The sequence below is a fragment of the Coffea arabica genome, chromosome 6e (assembly GCF_036785885.1).
Source record: "Coffea arabica cultivar ET-39 chromosome 6e, Coffea Arabica ET-39 HiFi, whole genome shotgun sequence".
NCBI lineage: Eukaryota > Viridiplantae > Streptophyta > Magnoliopsida > Gentianales > Rubiaceae > Coffea > Coffea arabica.
Genome location: NC_092321.1, coordinates 9,932,257 through 9,958,038, shown reverse-complemented (window position 1 = coordinate 9,958,038; position 25,782 = coordinate 9,932,257). Strand labels below are relative to the sequence as shown.

Sequence of the window (25,782 nt, the reverse complement as noted above, 5' to 3'; positions counted from 1 at the left end):
GAATATAGAATTTGACCTGAATAGGACATTTTCACTGGAATGCAATTGTTTAACATGACGATCATTGTACACAATTGCTGGTAAAAGGAGTAGATCCGCCAAACAAGTGCTAAATATTGCAGAGTTTGACAACTTTCGGGGTAAAACAATTTGACAACTTTCGAGGTAAAACAATCATAAAACCTTGAATCATTACCATTGTCATGGCACATGATGGTTCCTGTCATCTCATTTTGTACCATGATCATCCGCTCTGTATATCGGAAGACCTGGAAGACAACTGAAAATTCACACATCATTGAGAACTTCTCAGATAAAATAGTAATATGGCATACAGCCTTGGCCCGGATCATCTGACGGATAGCTGATAATCAATCTATTGTATGCTGCATACAAGCTGTTCATTTTGGTCCTATGTTCTTACAGACTCCCAACAAGAGGAAAGGAAACTCAATGTTCCCTCTAAACCGATGAAGGCTCATAATATCTTGGGACAAAAGCGGTGATGATCCTTGACAGAAGGAAGGCTTCATGATCGCAAGCAACATGCACATGCTCTTCCTTGATATGTCATAATTCAGTCAAACAGATATACGTACAACTTTGAGCAAATGACAATCGCCTTGAGAAAAATATACATTCTTGGGTAATGGGTAATTAGCTAATCAACGTATCTCCGTGCCTCGTAGTCAGTCTTGACGTACAGAAACAAAGTATTAAACAGGATGCCACCTTATCGATTTAAAAGAGAAGATCTTCACTTCGCTTACCAAAACATCCAGGGCAGTAAGTGGATCGAATCATGTCCATCAGGAGTGGAAATTGCAAAGTTGCAAACAAGGTCACAGGAAGACAAGCAATTGCAGCTATTGGGACAATTGTCCATGCCCTTTTATCACCAAAAACAAGGTAGATGGTGGCACTAAAGGCTATCATCATGGTTGTTATAGAGATGAATAGGGTGACAAGACCTATTATTAACCTCCTAGGAAGGGAGTAGAGAAAATCAACTTCTGCATATCGTGCTGTGAGGATGGACAGAAACATTAGGAGGGAAGCAGTGGAAGAGAACAGTGAGAGAGCATCAGCAGCAGCGAAGATATTAAATGCTAGATCATTGGAAAAAATGGGGCTGCCAGTGTCTCCATTGTTGCCCCCAGGCACAGTAATGGATGCTGCAAAAGCTATTGTAGCAATAAGAGTTGCTGAAACCGTACAAGAGTTTGCTGCATCTTTCATCCATTTCTCTCCTTCTTTAACCAAGTCTTTGTGTTCCACGGAAAATTCCACTGCTGGAGTTCTTCCACTGGAGTTTTTGTGAGCCTTCGATTCTGGGAGCACATGTTTTTCCACTTCCTATGCAGGAAAATAAAGAAATCAGTTGAAAATAGGCTCAATTTTAACTGCCCACCATGTGAAAATTTGATTCATGGCTTCCCCACTCCTAAAAATAACTTATGTTGGTTCTGTAGAAACCAGTCCAATTTACAGTGTGCTTGAGATAAATAACACCTATGATGTTTAGTGTGCAGAGAAACTGTTTACCTTGTACCACTGTAGCTCACGCTGCATCTGTAGCGCTGCACCAGATACAAGATTAAGTTGAGCAGTAGGTGCTAACTTACCAGCCAAATGCAAGATGTTGTTCATCTTGTTATCTACAAGACGCAGAGCCAACCGTTTATGCCCACTCATCTGATACAAGAGGTTAAAGATGCCCTCCCTACGGTTGGCAACAGCCGTCATGAATATATTGTGCCCCTCATGGTTCCTTGACCAAATTGCTGGCGGAAACGAATGCAAAATCTCTTCAACAATCACATTATTCCCAAAACTTGCCCCAACAATGATTGGCTGTTGAAAAAAATGATGCAGCTATTGCATAATCCAACTTTGATACTTCGGTGCACAGGCATCTAACAAGTTGAAGTGCCTGCAGATGCATAAATTTTGTCTCTCGTGCATCTCTGACATGTGGCACTGCAGTAAAAGTCCTCAGCTCTTGGCTACTGTAATCTGTAATCTGAAGTAGTTTCTGTCCTAGCTTAGTTAATTATTCACTCATACCTAAATTCACAATGATTTTCCAGAATGCTGCCTGCAACCTTTGGCACCCTGTCATTTGATAGGTAAACCAGTTGCAGTGAGAGGAGGAAATTTTGCAACAGAAAATGAAGACAACTATAACATGTCCATCAAACCAACTTGTGGAGAAAGACACCAAAGGTCAAGAGACCACAACAATGAAATACCTTGGAGATGATTACGGATTTAGTTTTAATATTGTTCAATCGACTAAACAGAATGGGGGGCCACCTCATATAAAGTTGATACTTCAAGCAGAATTGTTTACTAATATTTTCAATTCTAATTTCCAAATTTTCTTTTCCATCCATGTTCTTTCCTTTTTCTTATTTCATTAATTTGACTCCAAAGTATAGGCAATGGTGTCTTAATCAACCTGAGAAATTCTCACAATCCACTTTATTCCAGTTAATGTTAAATCGGATGCTCTTGTCCTTATTGCAAGAATCTTCACTCGTTATAATGCATTCTTCCTAAAAATCTCTACCTTCTATGAACTTCTGACCATAAGAAGGGACTACAGACAAACCACAAAAGTTGAGCTTTCGAATGCAGCAGCAGATTCTTGCACATGATTGGCAGCCAATATCTGGATTATCTGGATACTTTCTTTTTGGGTGCTCGTAGAGATTCCAAATGTATGCTGGCATACCTTCAAGAAAGAAACAATGAATAAAACTATAGTATTTACTAAACATGTAGACCATTTTTCAATTGATCACTTATGTAGTGTTTCTGCCTTGACTATTGATTATACAGATACAACTAATATGGTTGTAGACCAATGATATCAGCAGTGCCTTAGCCACTTCTTCCTGCTATAGATTCTTAAATGATCCGAAAATGGAGAACCTCACATTCTTACAATGAAGGAAGTAACTCACGTGAGTAGAGAAATGTTTCCCAAATTTTGACTGAACTTCCACCTGAAACTGACAAATCCTTTCTAGCAATTATGCTCAATGCAGAGTTACCTGCAGGTGATTTTGCTGTAGCCAACCCCGGATAGAGTTGAATCATATAGAGGGCTAAGTCTGTAGAGAACATAAAATGGTTTATGTTGAAAGGGGGCAGAAACTTACTTATTCTTCAATCAGGCGAAACTGAGAAAAAAGCAATTCAAAGAGATTGAAATAGCGCATAAAATTACCATAGAACTCTGCAATTATCATTAGATTCAGAAGCTCTGCACCAGATTCATCTCTGAAAGGATTGGGCTGAATGTCGTCTCTTGTGACAGTTAATAAATATGAAACTGCATCCTTGTTGGCATAACCAGCAGCAAGGTGGATAGGCAGAAAACCAGTATTGCTTGGAGCATTAGTCATGGCAGGACTTCTGTTCACTAGTAGCTTTGCAGCCTCAACATTGCCAAATATGGCAGCATAGTGCAGGGGTGTCTGACCGGCTTGATCTCGCAAACTCGGCAAAATCTCAGGTTGGATCAATTCCAACAACTCTTTGACAAAATTTATTGCCATCACTGTCCCAACTGCAATGTGCAGTACTGTCTCCAAAGAATGAGTAATTTTAGCAGTAACTGCATCGGGATCTCGATTAAAGAATTCTCTGGCACTTTCCCAGTCACCTTGTAGTGATGCTTTATACAAGGGGAGGTACCAGTTGAGATCCTTCTCAGGTTCCTTCTTTTCCAATGGTGTTGGTTGGCTGGGACTTTGATCTTTAGCCTTAAGAAGGAGTCTCATTAGCGGTCCAGGCTCAGGACTGGTGCTGCTGTTATTTATCTCAGATGCTGAGGAAGAGCTAGCCATTTTCTTCTAAAATGATCACTTATCAATTTCTTGAGGTACTGCTTGATTAAGTAATGTATTATGATATCCAATCCGCAGTCTGCAAGCCAAAACGAACCTCAGAAAATGACTCAAGTTTTTCCAACCTTTCAAAGTTAATCAATGCTCAATCAAGCCAAATTGCATATGAAGAGCAGAACTTAAAGAATGAGTCAATTCGGGGAACAAGTACATCTATTTCTGCTGCTGTTATGCTCAAGTGAACCACACAAGTAGTAAAAAATCAGAATGCAACATATTCCTACAAGGCCATCAAGCACTCCTGCAGAGAGCAGTTATTTTCAGGGAGACATCATGCTTGTTACTGCCAAAGTTTCTTCCATACCAAATGATTGTGTTTGTCAGAAAGACAGTCACCAGCACATATATATCCAGATAATACCTAGCTAACTCACTTAACTGAAGGAAAACCTGAACTTAAAATACTATCCCCCATTTTTGGTAGTAAAAGGGTGTGCATCCAACAGCTCCAATACACAGTTCTAGTACATAAGATTCCATCACTGATGCATAACTTCACATTTGAGAAAGTAAAGGAAGAAAAGGAAAAACATGATCATAAACATTCCCATTTTCACACGCACAGAGAGAGAGAGAAGTAAACTACTTGAGAGAAATTTCTCCTGATGGCAACAAAAAAGTTAAAAACTCGCTTGACTAGATGGATTATTCATCCATTGTCCTCTATATACCATTTTGATGTTGCTTCATCGTCTTACACAAGAATATAGTAGTACTACCAAATAAAGTAGAAATCCATGATTAAAAGCGCACAACAGGAGAAAAGGAACTCTTGAATTCTTGACTACTTCTTACATTATACTTCATACTGCAGCTAAAAACAAGAAGACCCAGTTAAGTAAAAGCAACTTACCATGCAGGGCCAAATCAATGTACCTGAATTATATCTTACCAAGATATTTCTGACCAGCTACTAGAGGGAAGAATGAACTGTATGCATACTTGCTCTGCTTCTTCTGCTAGCCAGTTGAGTCTCCATTTTCAAAGCCTCGAGGAAGCCTAGCATCAGCTGTACAAAATGATCTATTGCTACTGTTGATATTAATTCGCTGCATAACTACCTCGGCCCCTAGGCTGTCGACATCCAACATAAGGTAATAACTGATTTTTCTCAGAGTTGTTTGAGCTACATATCTGACACGAAATGAGTTGGATTTGACAACTGGGCTTAACCCACCTTAAATTCCCCAAGCACCCCCCAAAGCCCAACAAACAACCCCTGAGCCCAAAAAATTAAAAAAATTGACCGAAACGAAAAGAAATATTCTCGGATGTTTGCTTAGTTGACTACTTTACTTATTATTTTGCTGCTTGTCTTGCTCTTGCTGTTTGTCCACGCGAGAGTCGATATCCGCTTGGGTAGAGCACCAGTATTGTAGAGCTAGAATTCAACTGTAGCCCGTCTAAATTAGCTCTATAATCAGGGATTTGATTACCTATTTGCCTGTTCCGGGCAGTAATTATCGAGAATTTGAGTTGAATTGAAGGTTAACCCGATGGAAAATAGAGTAGAAAAGCAAAATTCTCTGCAGGCCATCCTTTACAAGCGTGGTTCGCTTCAATTGCTTGATCAGGTACCAACGTGTATATATGCAAGCCTATAACTATGAAAGATTTTTTGTGTTTTTTTTTTGGGGTCTGTTTCTGTTTTGGTAGTTAATTGGTTCGTTAAATGTTGGTGGTTGAACAGAGGAAACTTCCACTTGAGACAATCTATTTGGATGTTCAAGACGCAAATGATGGATGGTAACTTACTTTTTTTTTTTTTGGGTTTTAGCTTTCTGAATTTGAAAATGTTTTTTTCTTGAAGAAATTCGATGCTATGGTCAACCTGGGCTTTTCTATCCTTGCCGTTATTATCGATTGAATGTTTTGGAGCGTCCAAATTTTACTGCATTTATGGTTTACTATTTGATGGAAGAAAATGAAATCAATGGAAGTCATGTGAATCAGCATAACGGGGGCAGTAGGAAATAGTAGTTTGCTTCATGTTATTCCTGATAAAGCAGGTTAAATAATCATAGATGATAGGATTAATGCGAATTTTACTACATCGCTGGAAAGCATCTTCATCTAGTTTTTTTAGGACTCTCATGTGCAACTGAAGTGAAGTTTTGCATCAATTTTTTCCCCACAATTACAGAGAGCTCTGTATTCAAGTAAACATCTTAATATTTAGTTTTCTTTGAACCTCACTTCATAGGAAGTCTCGAGGTTTTTCCTTGGTTGTCAGGAAGTATTGGCTGTCTACTGATGCATGATAGTTACACACTTATTTGCACGAAGGGAATGGTAGATATTACAAATCTTGGGGTTTTCTTTCATTCTTTATGCATTGACATCTAATTCAAGCAAAAATGAATAAACAGGAAATCTTCGACACGGTTGAATGTGAGATGCACCTCCATTGCTGGCTGGAATGGCTTTTTCCAAATTCCATTGCCTTGTAGTGACTTTAAAACAAGATGTTTTGCTGCATTACCCATCTTGCTTGTTCTGATCTCTCATGCAATTTTCTGCTGACCCTAGTAGTTTCTTTTTCTTCATGAATTATACTGTGGTTAGGCACTTTGATATGCTTCAAAAATGTTTATTTCTTGTGCACGTGCATGGTTGTCAAGAAAACAATTGAGCGCTCGGTTATAATCTTCCTTTTCTTCATTTTTTGTATCAGGGTTGCTATAAGGGATATGGTTGTTCGTGGTGCACCTGCTATTGCTATTGCTGCTGCTCTTTCCTTGGCAGTAGAAGTATCTAACCTAAAAGATTTTAGTGGGACATCTGATGATGCAGCATCTTTCCTTGGAAAGAAACTGGAATATCTTGTCTCCAGGTAAAGTTATTCTAATACAATTAAAATACTTCATGCTCTCTTTCCTTTTTTAGGATTAAAACTAGTTTGTATTGCAGTCGTCCAACAGCTGTAAACCTTTCAGATGCTGCGTCCAAGCTCAAGGAAGTCGTATCAAAGGCTGCTTCCACTGCTAAAGACACTACGGGTGTCTTTCAGGTAATTACATTGCTTTGTCTCACTTGAGCAACCACTGCTTCTTATGTTTTGACCTTTATTGAACTAGCAAAAGCTGCAAAGGACTGTAATACACTCTTGTATGGATTCTCTGGCTTCTTTTCTCATTTTTGCACTGTTGTTGATTGTCTATTTTAAACTACACATGGAGAGAATGGTGAGGGTGTCCACTACTTTTTTGGCAAGCAATTTATTATGTGTAAAATAATTTGTCCATATCATGATTATGTTTAGTTGTTGCCTTGTACTTCATTACATGACCTCCATAGATTCTTTTGGAATATACATATGCATAGATGCTCTAAGGTTTTTGGTTCATTGATCTAAATTGAAGTCAGACCACATTATGAAAGATTAATGTTTTTGTGTTAGGCTTACATAGAAGCTGCTGAGATAATGCTTCAAGATGATGTTGCCTCAAATAAAGCAATTGGCTCCTATGGAGCTCGATTTCTTCTGCACCAACTGAAAGACTTTGACAGGATATCGGTTTTGACCCATTGCAATACTGGCAGGTAATTTCTATGAACACTGCCATCCATATCATACCATAATCATATGGGAACTCAATTGGATCATGGCAACTGATCTTCTCATCTAGAGGCTTTCTAATTGTTGCTTTTCATGTTTCTAATAGCCTCGCAACAGCTGGATATGGGACTGCTTTAGGTGTGATTCGTGCACTTCATGCTGAAGGAGTGTTAGAAAGGGCATACTGTACTGAAACACGTCCATTCAATCAAGTGAGTTCTAGGTTTTTGTTCCCTTTATCATTGTCTAAATTTAGTGTCTGAATTTGAGTGTACCAGTGAGAGTTCTGCAAAAAAAAAAAAAGGCCTGACATATATAGAACCAAAGTCCTTCTTCTTCTTTTTCTCCTTTACTTCTCTGATTGCATGCATAGGTTGGAAATACTCGAATCATGAACTCCTTGTAAGTCAACGTGGTTTTAGAAACCATTTACACATTTATAAAAGGCTAAATGTAGACCCATTTATCTTTGTTTCTGCCTATGTTGACATGGATAAGTGTTTTAAGCCTTGTTGTACTCTCCTTGTCTAACCTGGCGAGAGCGCCAAAAGAGAATAGACATTGAATGAAAAAAATAGGACCATGATGGAGTTATATTACTACTTAAGCAGAGTCAATTTTGCTGGAGAAATGCAAGATAGCAAATTCATAAAAATACTCTCGTTGTCATGGTCTGTGGAGCTCATGATTTTGGCATATCAATCAGATGGGTGTCTATAATTTCTTCAATTTTTTGTGTTTGTTAGGGATCCAGACTGACAGCATTCGAGTTGGTTTACGAGAAAATTCCTGCCACTCTAATAGTAGATTCTGCTGCTGCAGCACTAATGAAGGATGGTCGAGTCAATGCCGTTGTTGTAGGAGCCGACCGTGTGGCTGCTAATGGTATTTGTGACTTTTCTGTTGTATTCAGTTTCTAATCTCAAACTTACATTGTACCTTTTTTTAACTCCGTTTCCGGAATAATAGGTGACACAGGCAACAAGATTGGTACTTACAGCCTTGCTCTTTGTGCAAAGCACCACGATATTCCATTTCTAGTGGCTGCACCACTTACTTCCATTGACTTATCCATTACCTCTGGAGAAGAAATTGTCATAGAAGAAAGATCTCCTAAAGAAGTGTTGCATGCACGCGGTGGACTTGGGGAACAGGTCGCTGCTCCTGGAATTGCTGTTTGGAATCCAGCTTTTGATGTTACCCCTGCTGATATAATTAGTGGAATCATCACAGAAAAGGTAACTCTCTCTCTCATTCATATGCACAGGCACACCCACATCCACAATGCATGTGTGCACATACAGGACCAGAGAACAATGTACTGTTATTGGCAAAAGTCGAAAATGAGATTGTACTGCTTTCTTTGGCTTTTGAAACTGAAGAAACTGTAATCCTCAGGGTGTTATAACAAAGAATGGGACTGAGGATTTTGATATTAAAGGCTTCGTGCGGAAGGCAACAAGCAATTCTTAATGGCGGAAGCGACTTTCCTGGCAAATGGCAAAACATCTTCGAAAAGGAGACGTCTCTTCAGCCAACAATTGAGCATTTCAAAAGCTCGGCAACTTGAAACTGGGGCACGCCTATTACAGTATTACCCTAACTAAATTGGGGCAAACCATGTGTTTGACCTGGCTTGTGCAAATTTTAGCAAATGCAAATATTTTGCTGCTCTACTAGTGCTTGTCATAGTCTTGTTAATGTATGATGCCCGTCATTCTTGGGTGTTTTACGAATTTTTCAGAATTATGTCATCCGTGCAGCAAAAGTTGTCGAAATAATATCAGAAGACGTGTATTCTCGACAAGTACTAATGCATGATGCCCTGTGTACCCTATTTCGTCTAATGTGCTGATTTCAATCTTTTGTCCGCATATTCACTTCATGGCATGCCACTGGGCGCTTTTGAATTCTCTTCTAGGCGCTGAATCACCTCGATGTTCGAAGACAAGTTTGTTGAGACGCCTTTAGTCTATCGACTACTTCCTTGCCTGTGAAAAATTGATGTGGAACAAGCTTTTTTAGACTGATGCTGCAAGGCATATGGTTGCCTGGAATGTTCAACTCAGTAATAGCCTTATCACCCATGAATTCAATTGTTGGCTTACAGTTCAGGGTCGTCACTCGTAAATGGTGTCCCTTCGCCTGCCAAGCTTTCTTTGTTCTGATGTGATGAAGTCGATCAAGATAAATGCTAATTTTCTAATCTTGGCCATCTTTTGTTGCTACCTTCATCCGTTGAGCAAGTAATTTTGTGCACTAAAGATGTCCCGCGTACTTGCAAGCTTCCATTTGGTAGTAGTTTCTAAAATCTAGAATGATGCCGAGCTTCATTACATGAAGGACCGTACTTGGTAATATCTAGATTGTTATTTTTTAAAATTTTTATAAAAATGATATATTATAACCATTTGATATATGTGAAATAAAAAAAATATGTTCACAAAAAATATAAAATTTTTTTGATAGAAACTTATAATCCAAACACCACTTTTTTAAAAGGAAAAAAAAAATTCTCCCCCATATAATAATATGGTCAGAATTACCTACTAACCTTCAATATGTAAACTCACACCAAATTTTAATAGAAAACTACACAATCCAAACACCACCCAAAGTTCCCCGGTCCGTATAACGTGTCCAAGACTACTAACCTTCAATAATATTTCCTGGCACAAAATTGCCTTCCACTCTCACGAGCAAGAATCTGTCTCATTTTTCGCGGCAAAACCCCCGCTTTGGCGTCTCCACTACGATTCTCCCAGTTTCAGGTTCTCCCCCTCCCCCCGACCGACTATAATCTTACATTCTGATGCATTTGTTGTTAACTTTGTCAATTAATCCTGGATTGTTTAGTTCTTCATATTTTAATTCAGGTGTGTTTGTTCTTTTTTTTTTTTTTGTTTCTTTCACTTATGCAGTCCAAATTTTGTGAGAATCAAGCTTTTCTTAATTTCTTTCTTTCGTTGCGCATCCCGTCTTTCTGGTTGATGGGAAAATGCTGATGATTTTGTGTGCGTGAATGGATATTCAGACTAAGGAATTTTTATGTTGGGTGGGTTCTGTTATGCTATAGCCTATAGGTTGGGGGCTGGTGAAAGATAATGAAGAAATCACCATTACCAGTGCAAAATATATGTGGGCCTGAGAAACAAAAAATTGGCAAGGAAGCTTTAGTAAAGCTCCTCAGGTGGCATTTTGGGCATTCCGAGTTTCGTGGAAAGCAATTGGAAGCTATTGAAGCAGTACTCTCAGGTTCGTTTAGCTATTCACTTTTAGTATTATGGTCTGCCCATTCAAAACTTGTTGAATTCCCTTCTTTTGTTTTTCTTTATACAGGCTTATTAAAAGTCTCGTGTGATTTGAAATATAGTAACTTGATTATCCAACTATTCTGAATGTTTGTGTTGGTTTGAATTTAGGAAGGGATTGCTTTTGTCTTATGCCAACTGGTGGAGGGAAATCGCTGTGTTATCAAATTCCCGCCCTGGCAAAAACCGGCATTGTGCTTGTTGTCAGCCCTTTGATAGGTCCATATTTGTGATCTTAAACGTGTTTTCCATAGAGAAAGTTTAAACTACGAAATACCTTTTTTCTTTTGTTTTCAAATGCTAGGAGATCTCATTGCTTTTGTTTCGTTCTCCTTCTCCATTTTCCTTCAGCCCTAATGGTAAGTGTTTTTTGAGTTTGTTGCTGTTGCTATATTGTGTGCTTATATATATAAGATTCTGTCTGTAGGTAGATTCTAGTTAATATATCTATTTTGAACAGGAAAATCAAGTAATGGCATTGAAAGCGAAAGGAATAGCTGCAGAATATCTTTCTTCAACCCAAACTGCACAAGTTAAAAGCAAGGTACTTTTCTTGTGTATATGGTCATCTTTAATTCTCAATAGCAGCCTGAATACACGATTCTTTAAATGTCAAAAGCCCATTGGTAAGTCTTTATCAGTTGATAATCACGCATAATTGAGACATTGTGCTCATGATGACATCTTTGTTTTGAATTTACAGATTTATGAAGACATTGAGTCTGGAAAACCATCCTTAAGGTTGTTGTATGTGACACCAGAACTGATTGCGACATCAGGATTTATGTCAAAATTGACTAAGATCCATGCTAGAGCATTGCTGAATCTTATTGCCATTGATGAGGTTTGACAAACTGCTGTAGTTGGGTTTGTGGCTCTTTTTTAAGATGCTTCTGAAGTTAATTTATAACTATCAGTGCTATTCAAACTTTTAGGCACATTGCATTTCGACATGGGGCCATGACTTCAGGTAATGCCTCTGAGGCCATGACAATTATTCAGATATCTCTTTTTACTGTTTTCTGGTTTCAAACTCCAATACTTATTAACACGGAAGATGAACTTGAGAAGTCTCCTCTTTTTCAAATAACCACTATGTGTACTTTGTCTTCTTTAACCTTGCTCCTCAGCATTTGCTCTGCCACAAAGAAAATAAATCAACATAGACCGTCTTACAAATTTTCTCCCTTGGCTTTCAAATAAGGCCCACCTAGATGGCCATTATTATATGTATTTTCTTTCTACTTTGCAGAAGATTTCGGTCTTTGAAGTAGATATATCCACAGGAACTTTAGTGAAGTCACACACAAAATGAAACACTATAAGTTCACAAAGTTATCATCCATTAAAGCAAAGGTAGGACAACTTTCGGTGGAATTTGGTGTGAAAACTCCAATCTCCTTTCCCTTCTCCCTCCAAAAAATAAAATGAAATATAATAAAAATAAATTAAAAGTAAAATATAAAATATAAAAAGGAGTCCCTTGTATGTGCTCTTTGATGCTCAATTATGTTCTTCCTCGAAAAAGTTGAATCTAATATGTCTTGTGATTTTTAGGCCATCTCATTTCCTTCAATTTAAGGAGCTTACTTTTTATCAACTCCCCACCATTTTTAGATATGTATGTTTCTGGAACCTTCAAATCGATTGTAAGAAAGGAGACAGGAGATATCCTAACGTTGGCATACTGACTTTTAGTGATGATGCCTTGTTTTAGGGCTTCTATATTTTGTTCACATAGATAGGCTCTTATAAATTTTACTTAATATCCCAACCATAAAACTGCTGCATGAAAACCATGACAATTTAACCAAATGGTATTGGGGTATATTCTGCTTTCTGATGTTTAATTAGTTTAAGCTTTTTGTGGACAATTTACTTCCTTATCCTGTATTTAGGGTTATTAATTTTTGTTTTTGCTTGTAACTTCTCACTGATGCGTGTAATAGGCCCAGCTACAGGAAGCTTTCTTCTTTAAGGAACCGACTGCCTGGCATACCCTTGCTGGCGTTGACAGCAACTGCTGTCCCAAAGTAAGTTTCATTTTTTCAACTTAAAGTTGAATTTCTAGTTCAAATTTAGTTGTTCAAAGCAATGGATCCAGATGCTTCTTGTACTCCTTCCACTAATTCTGTTAAAATGTTAAATTAAATCATCTTCAATTCCCCTTTGTACGCTTTAGTTCTTTGTAGTTTTGAGTGTGTTCATGGAATTATGAAATATCAGTTTTAAATTTGCTTATTGTAACTAATCTTGGACGGCAATTGTTCAGTGAGTATACTTCTTTTGACTCAAGAATGAAAGTTGTTATATGAAATAGTTGTTGCTTTCTTCTATAAACCTTTTTTCAATTATCTTCTTTCTGATGGAAGTTGGAGAAAGTATTTCTTTACTGCATACTCCTTTCAGAGTTCAGAAGGATGTCATGGAGTCCTTGTCCTTGCATAACCCATTGGTGCTGAAATCATCCTTCAACCGTCCAAATATTTATTATGAAGGTTAGCACAATGTGGTTTGCTTTACTGTAATTTTGGAATTCTTTTCAATTGCATCCATTAACTATTCGTGTTTGTTGAGCTGCGTGAGTATCCATTTATGTTTTAATGGTCTACTTGGATCACTCATCCACATTGTCTTAACCTAGCATGGTCAGTGAATCTCTATGGCTTGAGAATAATTTCCGGTTGTCATGACAGTGCAGCACATTAAGGAAAAGGCTCGAGTACAATCTGACACTTATACATTAATTTATTCAAATACATCTTTTGGAAAGGTGTAGGATGAGTAGGTTCTGATATGATTTTCTTAAGGATGAAACTAGAAAATTTCCTTTGTAGAGAATTGGTTTGCTGAGAAGATTCAGGCATTTTGCTTTATCTCTTCATTATAACTTAAAATTCTATAGACGAGGTCTTCATCCTGTGAGAATATTTATATCAGATGATCTTTTGGCCTAATAAAAGCATTCCTTAACTGTTCATAGAGTTAGTTTCTTTTTCCCCCCTTTTTGGTTTAAATTTGCTGATGGCTTTTGTAATTTTGTACCTTGAAACACAATTAAAGTGGCTCTTCAAATGAAAAATAATGTAAGTGTGTTTGGATAGGAGATTATTTGGGATAATTTTTTGAAAAAATTACTGGAGCACTTTTTTTATGTTATGTATGTGAGATAAAAAAGGTGATTGGAAAATGTGTTTATGATGCAATCAAATAAATTTGCACACGTAATTGTCTATCCAAACAGAATGAATTTTCAAGTGTTTTGGTCATGGCAATTGGCATCTTAAACCTTGAGGGAGAGTTTCTCAAAGACATGTATATGATATGGGGTCTTCTTACTGGAGGTTTCCAAAGGCGAGATGCTATAAGATGAAGTAACTATATAAAGAAGTTTAGCACTACCTGAAAATATTGTCTACTAGCTGATTTGAAGTTTGACAGATGGGAATGTTAAGCTAGTGTGGTCAATTTCAGGTGTGGTCACTGATAACAGCCTTAATGTATAATCCAATGTTCTTTCTTTAAAGTATAGAGTTGGTGTGGGTCATCCCTATCAAATTCTAGTGTGAAAAGCAGAAACAGAAATACAGACTAAAAAGGAGCCCGGTGGATTCAGAGATTAGCAAAATGAGGAGACTGAACAATATGTCATACTGATTTCATGTCATTTAGTTTATGTTAGAATTTCTTTTCACTGTGTCTCTCTGTTGGAAAGCCCGTATTCAATTTACTGGGTATGTCTATGAAATTTCAATCTGCCTGTCTTATTAGCTTACTTCATGATGCAGTTCGATACAAGGACCTTATGGATGACCCATATGCTGACTTATGTAATTTCCTTAAATCACACGGAGATATCTGTGGAATTGTTTACTGTCTTGAACGTACAACTTGTGATGACCTGGCTTCTCATCTATCAAAACATGGAGTTACTTGTGCAGGTAACACTTGTTATTGTTTTACCAGCTTTATTTTTTGGGCTTCCTGTAATCCGTATTGATGTTGCTGCGCTTTCAGCGTATCATGCTGGACTGAACAGTAAATTGAGGAGCTCTATATTGGATGATTGGATTTCAGCAAAAACACAGGTTGTCGTGGCAACTGTGGCCTTTGGGTATGGTCATTCCAAGTGTAAAGTTGATCTTTTCATTTTCCGGAATTGATTTGTCTGTGAATTTGTACTTGCCACTGAAGCTCTTTATTTTAACACTGTGGACCAGGACTTAGACATTAATCCAAGTAATTGATGCAATCTTTTGAAACTCTCCTCAATTACAATATTGCCATTGTTGTTCGTGGACAAGTTATCAATACCTTAAACAGATTACATCTTTTCATGACAAATTGTAATTCAAGGATAAGGGGAACAAAAAGAAAAAATAAAAGAAGGAAAGGGCTCCTCATATGGAAGTTTTAAAATTATAGCAATAATTTGCGTTGTTCTAGCACTCTTCTTTTTTTCCTTTTTCTTTTCCTGTATGCTCTGATGTTATGCTCCAACTTTTCTGATTAATCTTGGTTGTTCAATCTTGTCTGCTTTGTTTTCTATCAATTTCCATTCGAACAACTTTGGTTGATCCTTGAGTTGGTGACTTCGCTGCAGGATGGTATGCAACTTGTACGTCTTCTTTTTTGTTAGAAAATCGAGCAAGCTCCAGTAGGTTTTGTTGCTCACTTGGTTCCTGGACAAAAATTTTAGGGTATAGATCGAAAGGATGTCAGAATTGTTTGCCATTTCAATATTCCCAAGTCCATGGAGGCCTTTTATCAGGAGTCAGGTAGAGCAGGGCGTGATCAGTTGCCATCAAGAAGTCTTTTGTATTATGGAGTGGATGACAGGAAGAGAATGGTTAATATTATGCTTTGCCAACACAAATTTCATATTTCTCATTTTGACTATCTAGCACTGGAAATTTACTCTGATTCTTTTCAACCATATTCAAGGAATTTATTCTGGGTACTGCTAAGAACAATAAGTCGCAGTCCTCAAGCTTGCAGGATGATACCTCAAAGAAATCCTTGGCAGACTTTAGACAGGTAGTTTTCGAGGCCTCTATAATTCTAGATGTGATGTTTTTTGTCTGATTCATATGGATCTTGACTTCATAATTTGTGAAGATGGTTGAATATTGCGAAAACTCTGGTTGCCGTAGGAAGAAGATCCTTGAGAGCTTTGGAGAACAGGTGATAACTGCTGGTGCCTACTAGTCTTTCCATTCCTAATTGTATTTTGGACCATTATTAGATGCTTGAGTGATACCTCTCATGTTATCTTTGAAAAGTAGGTACCTGCGTCTTTATGTGGAAAAACCTGTGATGCATGCAAGGATCCTCATTTGGTTTCCAAGTATTTGGGGGAGCTTACAAGTGCTTGCACTTTTAGAAATCATTCCTCCAGAATATTCATCAGCAGGTAGCTCGAATTCTAATTGTATCAGATGTACGTGTATGCACCAACTTTAGTGTAAATGAGATTACTTTTACTTGAATACAAGTTGTAGTTTCTTTTTGATAGTTGAAAACTCTTCTGCATCATTGGTCTAGCTGGTCTAGATCAGATGTTTCTAACGAGATGGCAAGTCCTTTGCTTTGTTTTTTCCAGGTAGACTAAATTTAAGATGACAAAACTATGATGATTACACCAAAACTTTTCTTCTGTCTTGTTTGATTAACCAATTCCTTGATGACCTTTTAGCTTTTCCAGTCTATCTATAACTAGAAAACTTATCATGTCTGTAAGTCGTTGAACTTGGACATTGTTTATAAAATAATCTATGCAAAGCTATTTCTTCTGCATAATTGAGGAGGGAGAGGGAGAGAGAGGAGGGAGGAGGAGGAGGAGGGAGGGGTTGGTGGTGGTTTTGGTTGGTTCAATTTTCAAAAAATACCCTAAACAAATTTTAAATTCTAAAAATCCCCCAAAATGCGTCCCAGAAACACCACCAAAAATATCTACGGTAAAAGTTTTTCAAATACAATGCCACAGTAAATTTTTTCAAAAACACCCCCAAAAAACAGCTAATCCATAGTTTTTGGAATGAAGCAAATACTTGGTAGCTACATAAGCAATAACCCAAGACCTCAGAGTTCCTTGGGAGCACTAGAATGAGTACAACTGTGTTACACTCTGTTGATTAAAAAGTCTCTCCTTTCTGAGTGATGCTATTCCAGCTGCAAGAAGGATCATAGTCTGCACATGGGCCAAAGTGCTCTGTGGAATATTTTCCAAGACGACCCATTAATTTCCTAGCCTTGTTTTTCCATTTTTACCATCCATTGAGGCTTGTGTGCTTTTTATAATCTGCTTTAATGCAGTCTTCTCACATATGTTTAACGTGATTTATGGTGACCCATACTATTTACAGAGGTGTTTTGCCTAGTACACTTTGTATCTGTAGCTCCGAAGGATAGTATTTTTGAAAGAGCAGAGTACATTTTGTTAAAGACTACTTAAACAGTAGTTAGGCTTAGTTTGCTGTTGATGAGGACGTGTTGCTAAATTATTTTATTAATAAATTGGCAGAAACTATTAAATGAATTATATAATTTGATCATTGTTACATGTTATGCTCTTTAGACTTATGCTTATCTGCATATTTTATGAGGCCAAATCTGATAAGTAACTCCATTTCCATATACTGTATTGCTGAACTTGTTAAAAGATTTACAGATTTTGCTGAAAGTTAGACAGTTTTTTGACTGCATGTGGTGCTCCGGGTTCTTGTATATCCGTTCTGTCCTTTTTTTTCTTTTTCTGATTTCGGATAGTTGTTTTAGCTTTTATCCCAGCTCTTTTGACAAAAGCTTATGACCGGTTGCTTGCCTTCTTCCCTGTTAGCTGGGTGACATGTATGGATGTATGTTGTCTTGCAGCTCTGCAAATCTCCATGATGAAGAACAGATTTCTGAGTTCTGGAGTCGTGATGAAGAAGCAAGTGGATCAGAAGAAGATATATCTGATGCTGACGGTATACCTCAAATTTAACTAAAATTTTCTGGAAGAGCAGTTCTTGTGTGGTGATGTGTTGATATAGAAGCCTGAAAGCTTTTTTGTTGTTGATATGAGAAAATTTAGATGTTGACGGTCCAAAGAACATGTTCGAATCAAGGTCAGTTACAAATTCAAGCCTGAATGATAGGATTGAATTGTTGCAACGTGCAGAAGAGAGTTATTATCGAAATGACTTGCCGGACAAACAGGTAGATATTCTGTTCTTTCCAAGTTAATCTCTATGCGTGGACTCAATTTTATAGGCTCTTCGACATTGCCTGTCAATAGCCTGATACACGGTAAAATATTGCTTCTTCTATTAATCACAATCACCTTGATAAATTTGCTTCTCTTGCTACGCTGTACATTGTCCCTGAGGGCTAACAATTAAACTATGAAACTGATACTGCATATTGGTATTGAGCTTTACTTAATGAAGCTGATGGACAATATTTAATGCACCTGCAATCTTATATACTAATACTGTTAAGCTTCAGATGGGAATATTTTAGGCTTATGAATTGGTTTAATGTCGTCTATTTTTTCAGTAGCATGATTACTTAGTTAACCTCTTCTTTAGCTTGCATTTCGCTAATGTTTCCTACAAACAGGTTCACAAGATCGATAAGAACAACATAACAGAAGCATTAAGAGAGGCTGGCAAGCAAAGATTATTAAATACAATGAAGCAAAACCAGCAAAAGCTTGATGTTTTACGGTATGCCTCTTTCCCACTCTGCCCAACCTCCCCCCCGCCTCCCCTCCACTTTTTATTTGGACACCAAGGTGAAGAGTTGAATGCTTAGAATGGTACCCACCGCTAGGCTGGTATAGCTTTTGATTTCCTGTCGTCTCAATTTTCCCTTGTTGCTTTGCAGGATTGATTATGAAGAATCTGCCAGGACACTTGAAAATGAGTGTCACAAGAAGTATGGGAAGAGTGGCAAATCTTTTTATTTATCTCAATTAGCAAGTACCGTGAGATGGATCTCTACAGCAAACTCGGAAGAATTAGTGAATAGGCTCAACAGCAGCCAAAGTCCTGGGTGCAGTGCTATGACTGCAAAGTCAGATTGCTCTTTGCCTTCAGTATCTCCATCAGGTGGCAAGTCAATGGTTACAGATGATGAAAAATTGCATGACAGCGGCGTATCAGAAACCCCTTTAAGAGCATTGCAACATGCTTCTGAAGACACGAAGTTGCCACCAATTCCATCTTTCTCTGATTTCATCAATAGCCGAAATCCAAATGATAACAAAAATTTGAAATCCCGAAAGCAACCTCCTAGTAGAGATCACAAGAATCCTGATAAGAGGGTGAGAAACCAATAGGCTGAATTTGATAATTCTTCACCTCATTTTGCCTATTTTCCTCTTTATATTCTCAAGTCCTTCAGCCAGGCGAAGGTGGCTCGCATTTGCTCATTGTATGTCCGCTTTCAGCAAAGATGATGTGTGTGGTTCACGGTTGACTTAGGAGCGTGGTCGTTTTTCTTTTTCTTCACCCATTATGTTTAAGGATGGCAATGGGATGGGTTTGGGGCGGGAGATCGCTCCCACATCCCTTGCTCTGTTGCCAAAAAACTCCCCCCTCGCCTCCGCCCCATCCCTCTTCTCCGTTCCCCCAACCTCGCCCTACCCTGCTTCTTCTAGAAGTGGTTGCGCGTGATAATTTTGATTTTTTTTTCTAGAAGTTTTTATTCAATAGATCAAAATTAAATTCAAAAAAATAAAATAAAATATGGAGCTGAAAAAGGTGAAACATGAAAAGTGTTGAAATAAAATATCAAGAAAATTAAGAAATTCAATTAGATTGTATAGATGATATTTTGGACTACTCATAAAGTGCGTAGCATATTTGTGCCAATTATCAATTAGGAATTTGGGTAAAAATGAAATAAATGTTATTTTAGTTGTCAAATATTCGAAAGTTGTTATTATTAGATTATATATTATATTACATTTATTTCTATTAATAAATTGAAGCGGTGGATGGGATGAGGGTGTCGTCCCCTACTCCTCGACTCCCCCTACCCCATTTAAAACAGGGGGAGAAAAATTCCCCCTATCCCCATCCCATTACTTCCCCATGAGGCGGGTATTCACTTCCGTTGCAATACCTAATTATGTTTTTTTATTTCTTTATAAAAGAAAAATCACATAATATTCTGTGTCTATAATCTATAATCCAAAAAAAAAAAAAAAAGAAGTAACAGTTACCGTTTTATCAAGTACATTTTATCCCAGAGTCTCACTTCAAATATACATAGCTCACTGGGGATGTATATGGGCTTGACAGTGCCAAGTTTGATACGGCCCAGAGGATAGTACGTTTCCGTACCTCAAGCCCAAAGATGTGGGTTTAACAAAGTCATCCGCCTAAGGTCTGAATGGCCCAATACTGCTTTCGGGACAAGCCCACTCGAGGGAAGCTCGGCTACTTGTCTTGGAGCCAAAGCTTCTTCCTTGCTTATCAGTCTTGGCAGTCTCTTTTTCTTCCAATTCTCATCGAAAACTGCAATTTTCGTTGCCACCATTGAAGTTCCACTCATCCATTAAAGCAAAACAATTTGAAGAGAAAAAAAAAGCAAGGAGAAGAAATCGAGTAGAAAAATGAGTAGTCGTGGAAGTGGAGGTGGTTACGATCGTCACATCACGATCTTCTCTCCCGAAGGTCGTCTCTACCAAGTCGGTAAGCTCCTTAAATTTCTTTTAAACCCTATTCACTATCTCTTCCGCAGCTTTCTTTAGAATTTGCGTCCAAATTTATTAATTTGGAGCTAATTTTAGTTTCAAATATTTATATTTTGGACGCGGTGGGTGGGAGGAATGGGTTTATTGATGTTTTTAGGGTTTTTAATTTTGCAAATGTACAGAGTATGCATTTAAGGCCGTTAAAGCCGCCGGAATAACCTCCATCGGCGTGCGGGGGAAGGATTCCGTCTGTGTTGTTACCCAGAAGAAAGTTCCGGTTAGTGCAATTATTAGCTCCTCCTTTTTCTTTTTCCTTTTTTTAAAATTATTTTTCTCTATTTGCCGAATATTGATGTAGAGACTTGAATATTGCAATATGTTTTATGGATTTTGGAGGATTCATGTAAAATTGAAATGCCTGTGAGCAGGACAAGTTATTGGATCAGACTAGCGTCACCCATTTGTTCCCCATTACTAAGTATCTTGGACTTTTAGCTACTGGGATGACAGGTTTGTTGATTTTTATCCTTATTATTGTTTATCTTTGTTTACTTCTGTGGTCCGATTAAGGTTCTTATGAACATTGCTTGGTTAAATGAGAGTTTTTATATAGGTATATTATAAGTAATTTTCAGTCTTTGGGTTCAATTATAGTCCTGGATTGTTAGAGGAATGGTGTTTTCAGTTGTAGCTGTGGGTAAACCTCTTAGAATTATTAATTTCAGGCAGCAAGATTGAAAATTGACAAAGTTACAGCTGAGATGATTTTTATTCTTTTCTTGAAGACGCTTATATACATAATGTCGTGCAGATCATGTACTGTGTAACAGTTGTGCATTTACTTAGATCTTTTAGTACTTGTTTCCAATATGACTTAGCAGGGAACTGTCTTTTTACATTTATGTTGCTAGGTTATAGAAAATTTTGCTATAGTCGTTTAAATGGGTATTATGTATGCATATGTTAGGGTAGAATGGCGAGTATTCATTGCCTCTGTCAAAACAATTTGAGCTTGCCTTCAAAGTTTAGATTCATCTTGAACGGTATCAGAGCTGAAATTTTTGTAGGTCATACATATTAGGAATTTAAATATCTTTTCTTATCAAGAGTAACATTTATCTAAGGTTTAGAGAAGTATGAGCGGAAATTTTGTTGTATTCTCCTGTTTTGACATAAATTGTAGTGATTTTGCTCCCAGAATAAGTGCCCATTGTTTGTTATCATGTGCTGATCACATACTTATTTTCACTGTTTAGCTGATGCAAGGACCTTGGTTCAACAAGCTAGAAATGAGGCTGCTGAATTTCGTTTCAAATATGGTTATGAGATGCCTGTGGATACATTGGCAAAATGGCAAGTGAATTTTTTTATCGCTGTAAATCCTGTTTCTCAGGATCTCCTTATGTATTGAGCCCATTTCTCTTTATGCAACCTTGATATCAATGTGTCAACCTGTTGAATCTTGCAATCTAAACTGGCTGTAGTGGAATAATGTTGAAATTGTATGATTTTCAAGCATCTTTGGAAGTTTTGCATTTTGTTCCTGATAACTACTCTCTGCCATTATGCCTCCTATTCTTATATTTTTGGTGGCTTAAAAAGCAAAACTTGACTTTTGATAGCTTTTTCCCCCATGTGTGTGAAAGGTTTTTTCTTTTGTGCTAACAATATCTTTGTGTATGCTTCTGTGCCTATACGTCAGGATTGCTGACAAATCTCAAGTTTATACTCAACATGCTTATATGAGGCCACTTGGAGTAGGTTTGTCTCTAACCAGTTGTATAAAATTTTGGAAGTTAACTGTCTTTCTCATTGTTAAAGTGTTAAAATATGCTTTTTTACTACATAGTTGCAATGATATTGGGTATTGATGAGGAGGCAGGACCTCAACTATTCAAGTGCGATCCAGCTGGCCATTTTTTCGGACACAAGGTACTTGGAGATTTTTCTTTTTTCCAATATATCAGTAAAATAGCAGCTTTTACCATGTTCGATGATCAATCATGAGCAACTAGTGTGACTGAGGAAAGGGGCCTCTTAAGTTAAATCACTCATTGCATGCTTATCTCCAGTTACCAGGATGCCACTAGTTAACATTTACAGATCAACTTCATTAAGCTTTCTCCATTGAACTTGTTTCGAATCAACCATTTTTAGTGCTTGTCTAATTTATATTTTGAGTCTAAATAAATCTAAAATGAATTTTGTGAGAATTGTATAATTGATTATTGAAACCTGAAGATGTTTTTTTGTGGTGCTTCCTTTGTATATTTCTCTTGGCATGGGTTTAATTCTGGATTCTGATTAACACTTGAGATGGCAATGTCATCTTTTTCTTTTGGCTTTAGGAAGCCTAAAGAATTGGTGAACTACTATAAGTAGTAGATGTTTAATTTGCTGTTACCATTCTCAGGCCACCAGTGCTGGAGCTAAAGATCAAGAGGCAATTAATTTCTTGGAGAAGAAAATGAAAAATGACCCTGCTTTCTCATATGAGGAAACTGTACAGGTAAAACGAATAAAGGACGAGACTGTTCCTTGCATTTTTGTTTGGTGCCATATTTTCCTTTGTATTGTTTACAAGGCCTAGAAGATGATCAAGTTGGAACCTGGCCATTGTTGAATTCACTGTTATAGTAAAATTTGGAAGTACAGCTGATGCTTAAAAGATACAAGTAAACTGAAATTTGAATATTTAGGGAAAATACTCTGCAGGAAATGAGATGTTGAAGGTGATGTTGAAATCATGAAAGACATAGCAGATGCTGTAAAGAGAATTGTAAATGATGGAGAGGGTAGTGTGGTCCAGTATTCAATTTTGGGCAAACTAAGATAGGTTTAGGCAGATCTTCTACATATGAAAATAGAACTTACTCTACTTCTGCATTTTTGTGTAATATGTGAAAAAGTAGGAGACATCGAGGTTTGTATTTATCAAAGATCAGTTCATCATGTTATAGGCGATTTACACGTGCTAGTGACAAGAAAGCATCATGAATAGTCCCCCCCCCCCTTTTTTTATGTGTGTGTGTATGTTCCGCTCTTTCTGTCTTATTTATTTACTTATCGTTGGGAAAAAGTATGCTGAAGTATACAGCAGATAGCAACCTGCAGTCGGCCTTATCTATCCATTTACACTTCAAATGAAATTTGAGATTGATTTCATGCTTAGGGAAAGCCTTGTGTGTGTGTGTGTGTGTGTATGTTCTGCTCTTTCTGTCTTATTTATTTACTTATCGTTGGTCATGAAAATATAATTGTTGGGGAAAAAGTTTATTTACTTATCGTTGGTCTTATTTATTTACTTATTCATTTGAATGTTTAGTGGGGAAAAAGTACACTGAAGTATACAGCAGATAGCAACCTGCAGTCAGCCTCATCTATCCATTGTGTACTTCATATGAAAGTTGAGATGGATTTCATGCTTAGGGAAAGCCTATGAATATCACAGTTAGATTGTTGTAATTTGTAGAACTGTTGACAGTATTCCAAATCCTTCAAATGTCTGTGCACATCCCCTTCTGTTGCTTGGGTGCTATGTTCAAGTAAAGCTAAAGTTGTGTCCATTCCTTGTCGGTAAAACTCCAGATTCTTGCAATCATTGACAGTTTCAGATTGCAGGATTTATTGAGGGACTGAAAATCAACATGGAGAGTAATAAAAGGCAGGCATACCAGTTATTGAATTAGTGCTAGTGTACATCAAAATAAACACCAAAAATAGCTAATGAAAGATGCACACGCCTGTGTAAATATATCTAGAATGGGCATCTTCTAATTAGCCTAACTAAGATTATTGTCAATGAAGTCTATAATGGAGTTGTTTCTAAACCAAGGTTACTCCTAGTCTTTTCTGGAGTTACCTTCCCCATTACAAAGTTGCAGTCTAATATATTTGTTCTTGTAGACTGCCATTTCTGCGTTGCAATCTGTTCTGCAAGAAGATTTCAAGGCTAATGAGATCGAGGTATATTTTTCTTTCTTTCTTGTGCTTTTATTGATTGTTGGATGAGAAATTGTGCAACAGTTAGGGCAGAACTGTTTCTCCTGATTTCTTTCTGTTAACAGTTTTTGGTATTTGCATTGTGACTCAATTCAGTTTTTAGATTTCATCTTTACATATCAGATCTGCATCACTCATCTGAGTAATGATCTGTAAGAGGTTTAGTGAGAAGTGTTTTCTTTTTTTTCCTTTCAATCTTACTATTATTATCGTTGTTGTTGTTTTGTTTGGTGGGAAGGGTGGTGTCGGTTAACTGATGAGTTAATTGCACATTTACAGTTTAATTTTAGTGAAAAACGTATAAAAGATGGATATGGTTGCTTCGGTTGGGAAGGGCAGTGGGTTTTTCTGGTTGGATTCATAACATGACAAGGATGATCTAGTTTTCACATAGTATTTTGTTCCACATTTGTATGGAAATCTACATATGTCGAAGTCAAATGCTCCGTTCAACTGCCTTGCAACATTGGCTCTACTTGTTTACTTTGCCATATTTGTTACAGCTGCTGCATTAAAGTAGTCGGGTTGTTGCAGGTTGGTGTTGTGAGGAAAGAGAATCCAATCTTCAGGGTGTTGTCAACCGAGGAAATCGATGAGCATTTGACTGCCATCAGTGAGCGTGACTGATTTGGTCGTGGAAGTACCTGAAGCCTTTTCTCACGTGGTGTGAAAATCAACTTCATACGCGTGACTTGTTATGGATGTTTGGAAAGGCATTAGGAGGGTTCTCATGCATGTATTGGACAATCAAAAGATAGTCAGTCATGTTTCGATGTTGTCATTATTGGGATTGTCGCTGAAGGTGATTCTTAGAATTCATTCTGGACTCTTTTCCTTCGTACCGGAAATTCACCTAGAAAAAAAATTCTTCACAACGCTGAGACGTGTTTGACATTTTTTGGCTTTACATGTTTGATGAGCATCTTTCAAATGTCTCAAAAACTCTTGTCCTTGCTTTTGGTCTGTTTAAACTTTTCTTCTAGCTTGAATTGGTGTCTATTGTCTGGAAGATAATTTGAAAAAGAAAAAAAAAATCATAAGTTACAATATCCCAATGACTATATGGGGACGGCCATTAAATGTTGAAGAAAATTTTTAATTTTCTTCACCCTCCCTCCAAAAAAAAAAAAAATCCAAAAGAAATGAAAACTCTCTTTTCTCTAGGTTCAGCAACTCCTTGATCACTTGAATGTAATTATGTAAGGGGCACAATCCGTGTTACTATTATTGGTTGTAGTGCCGCGTTTAAGATAAAAATAAGAGATAATATCAGAAACCTCCCTCCCTCAAGGTTTCTCTTCATATCAT

General features: G+C 37.3%; 3 protein-coding genes, 1 long non-coding RNA gene and 1 pseudogene across 5 annotated transcripts; 3 read left to right on the top strand and 2 right to left on the bottom strand.

Annotated features, from left to right (window-relative positions):
• On the bottom strand, positions 1–5,002 carry LOC140009471 (uncharacterized; annotated as a pseudogene).
• A 239-nt stretch (positions 5,003–5,241) lies between these two features.
• Positions 5,242–9,323, top strand: LOC113691560 (methylthioribose-1-phosphate isomerase). Of its 2 annotated transcripts, XM_027209749.2 has the most exons (9): positions 5,242–5,491; positions 5,608–5,663; positions 6,592–6,750; positions 6,828–6,927; positions 7,318–7,460; positions 7,583–7,688; positions 8,223–8,361; positions 8,446–8,714; positions 8,875–9,323. In XM_027209749.2, the coding sequence occupies exons 1-9, from the start codon at positions 5,414–5,416 to the stop codon at positions 8,947–8,949; spliced, it is 1,125 nt and encodes a 374-aa protein (XP_027065550.2). In that variant the 5' UTR covers positions 5,242–5,413; the 3' UTR covers positions 8,950–9,323. The 2 variants fall into 2 exon arrangements, with proteins under 2 accessions (XP_027065550.2, XP_071911232.1); XM_072055131.1 differs by lacking the exon at positions 5,608–5,663 and having other exon boundaries at positions 5,357–5,491; positions 8,875–9,131.
• A 713-nt stretch (positions 9,324–10,036) lies between these two features.
• Positions 10,037–19,250, top strand: LOC140003961 (ATP-dependent DNA helicase Q-like 3). Its single transcript, XM_072055130.1, has 20 exons — positions 10,037–10,247; positions 10,398–10,731; positions 10,899–11,006; positions 11,139–11,146; positions 11,248–11,331; positions 11,491–11,631; positions 11,723–11,757; positions 12,737–12,820; positions 13,197–13,285; positions 14,576–14,728; positions 14,805–14,901; positions 15,391–15,394; positions 15,487–15,636; positions 15,732–15,824; positions 15,906–15,971; positions 16,073–16,200; positions 17,661–17,755; positions 17,854–17,987; positions 18,390–18,496; positions 18,657–19,250. Exons 2-20 carry the CDS (start codon positions 10,581–10,583, stop codon positions 19,108–19,110), a joined length of 2,181 nt encoding a protein of 726 aa, XP_071911231.1. The 5' UTR covers positions 10,037–10,247; positions 10,398–10,580; the 3' UTR covers positions 19,111–19,250.
• LOC113693784 (uncharacterized) lies at positions 18,335–18,890 on the bottom strand. Its single transcript, XR_003449136.2, has 2 exons — positions 18,756–18,890; positions 18,335–18,673 (listed from the first exon to the last, which is right to left on the bottom strand). It is a non-coding gene; the product is annotated as an uncharacterized lncRNA (long non-coding RNA).
• Positions 19,251–20,238: 988 nt separating the features above from the next.
• On the top strand, positions 20,239–25,349 carry LOC140009470 (proteasome subunit alpha type-6). Its single transcript, XM_072055129.1, has 9 exons — positions 20,239–20,470; positions 20,655–20,749; positions 20,901–20,982; positions 21,729–21,825; positions 22,175–22,233; positions 22,322–22,404; positions 22,886–22,981; positions 24,379–24,438; positions 25,009–25,349. Exons 1-9 carry the CDS (start codon positions 20,392–20,394, stop codon positions 25,099–25,101), a joined length of 744 nt encoding a protein of 247 aa, XP_071911230.1. The 5' UTR covers positions 20,239–20,391; the 3' UTR covers positions 25,102–25,349.
• Positions 25,350–25,782: the final 433 nt, after the last annotated feature.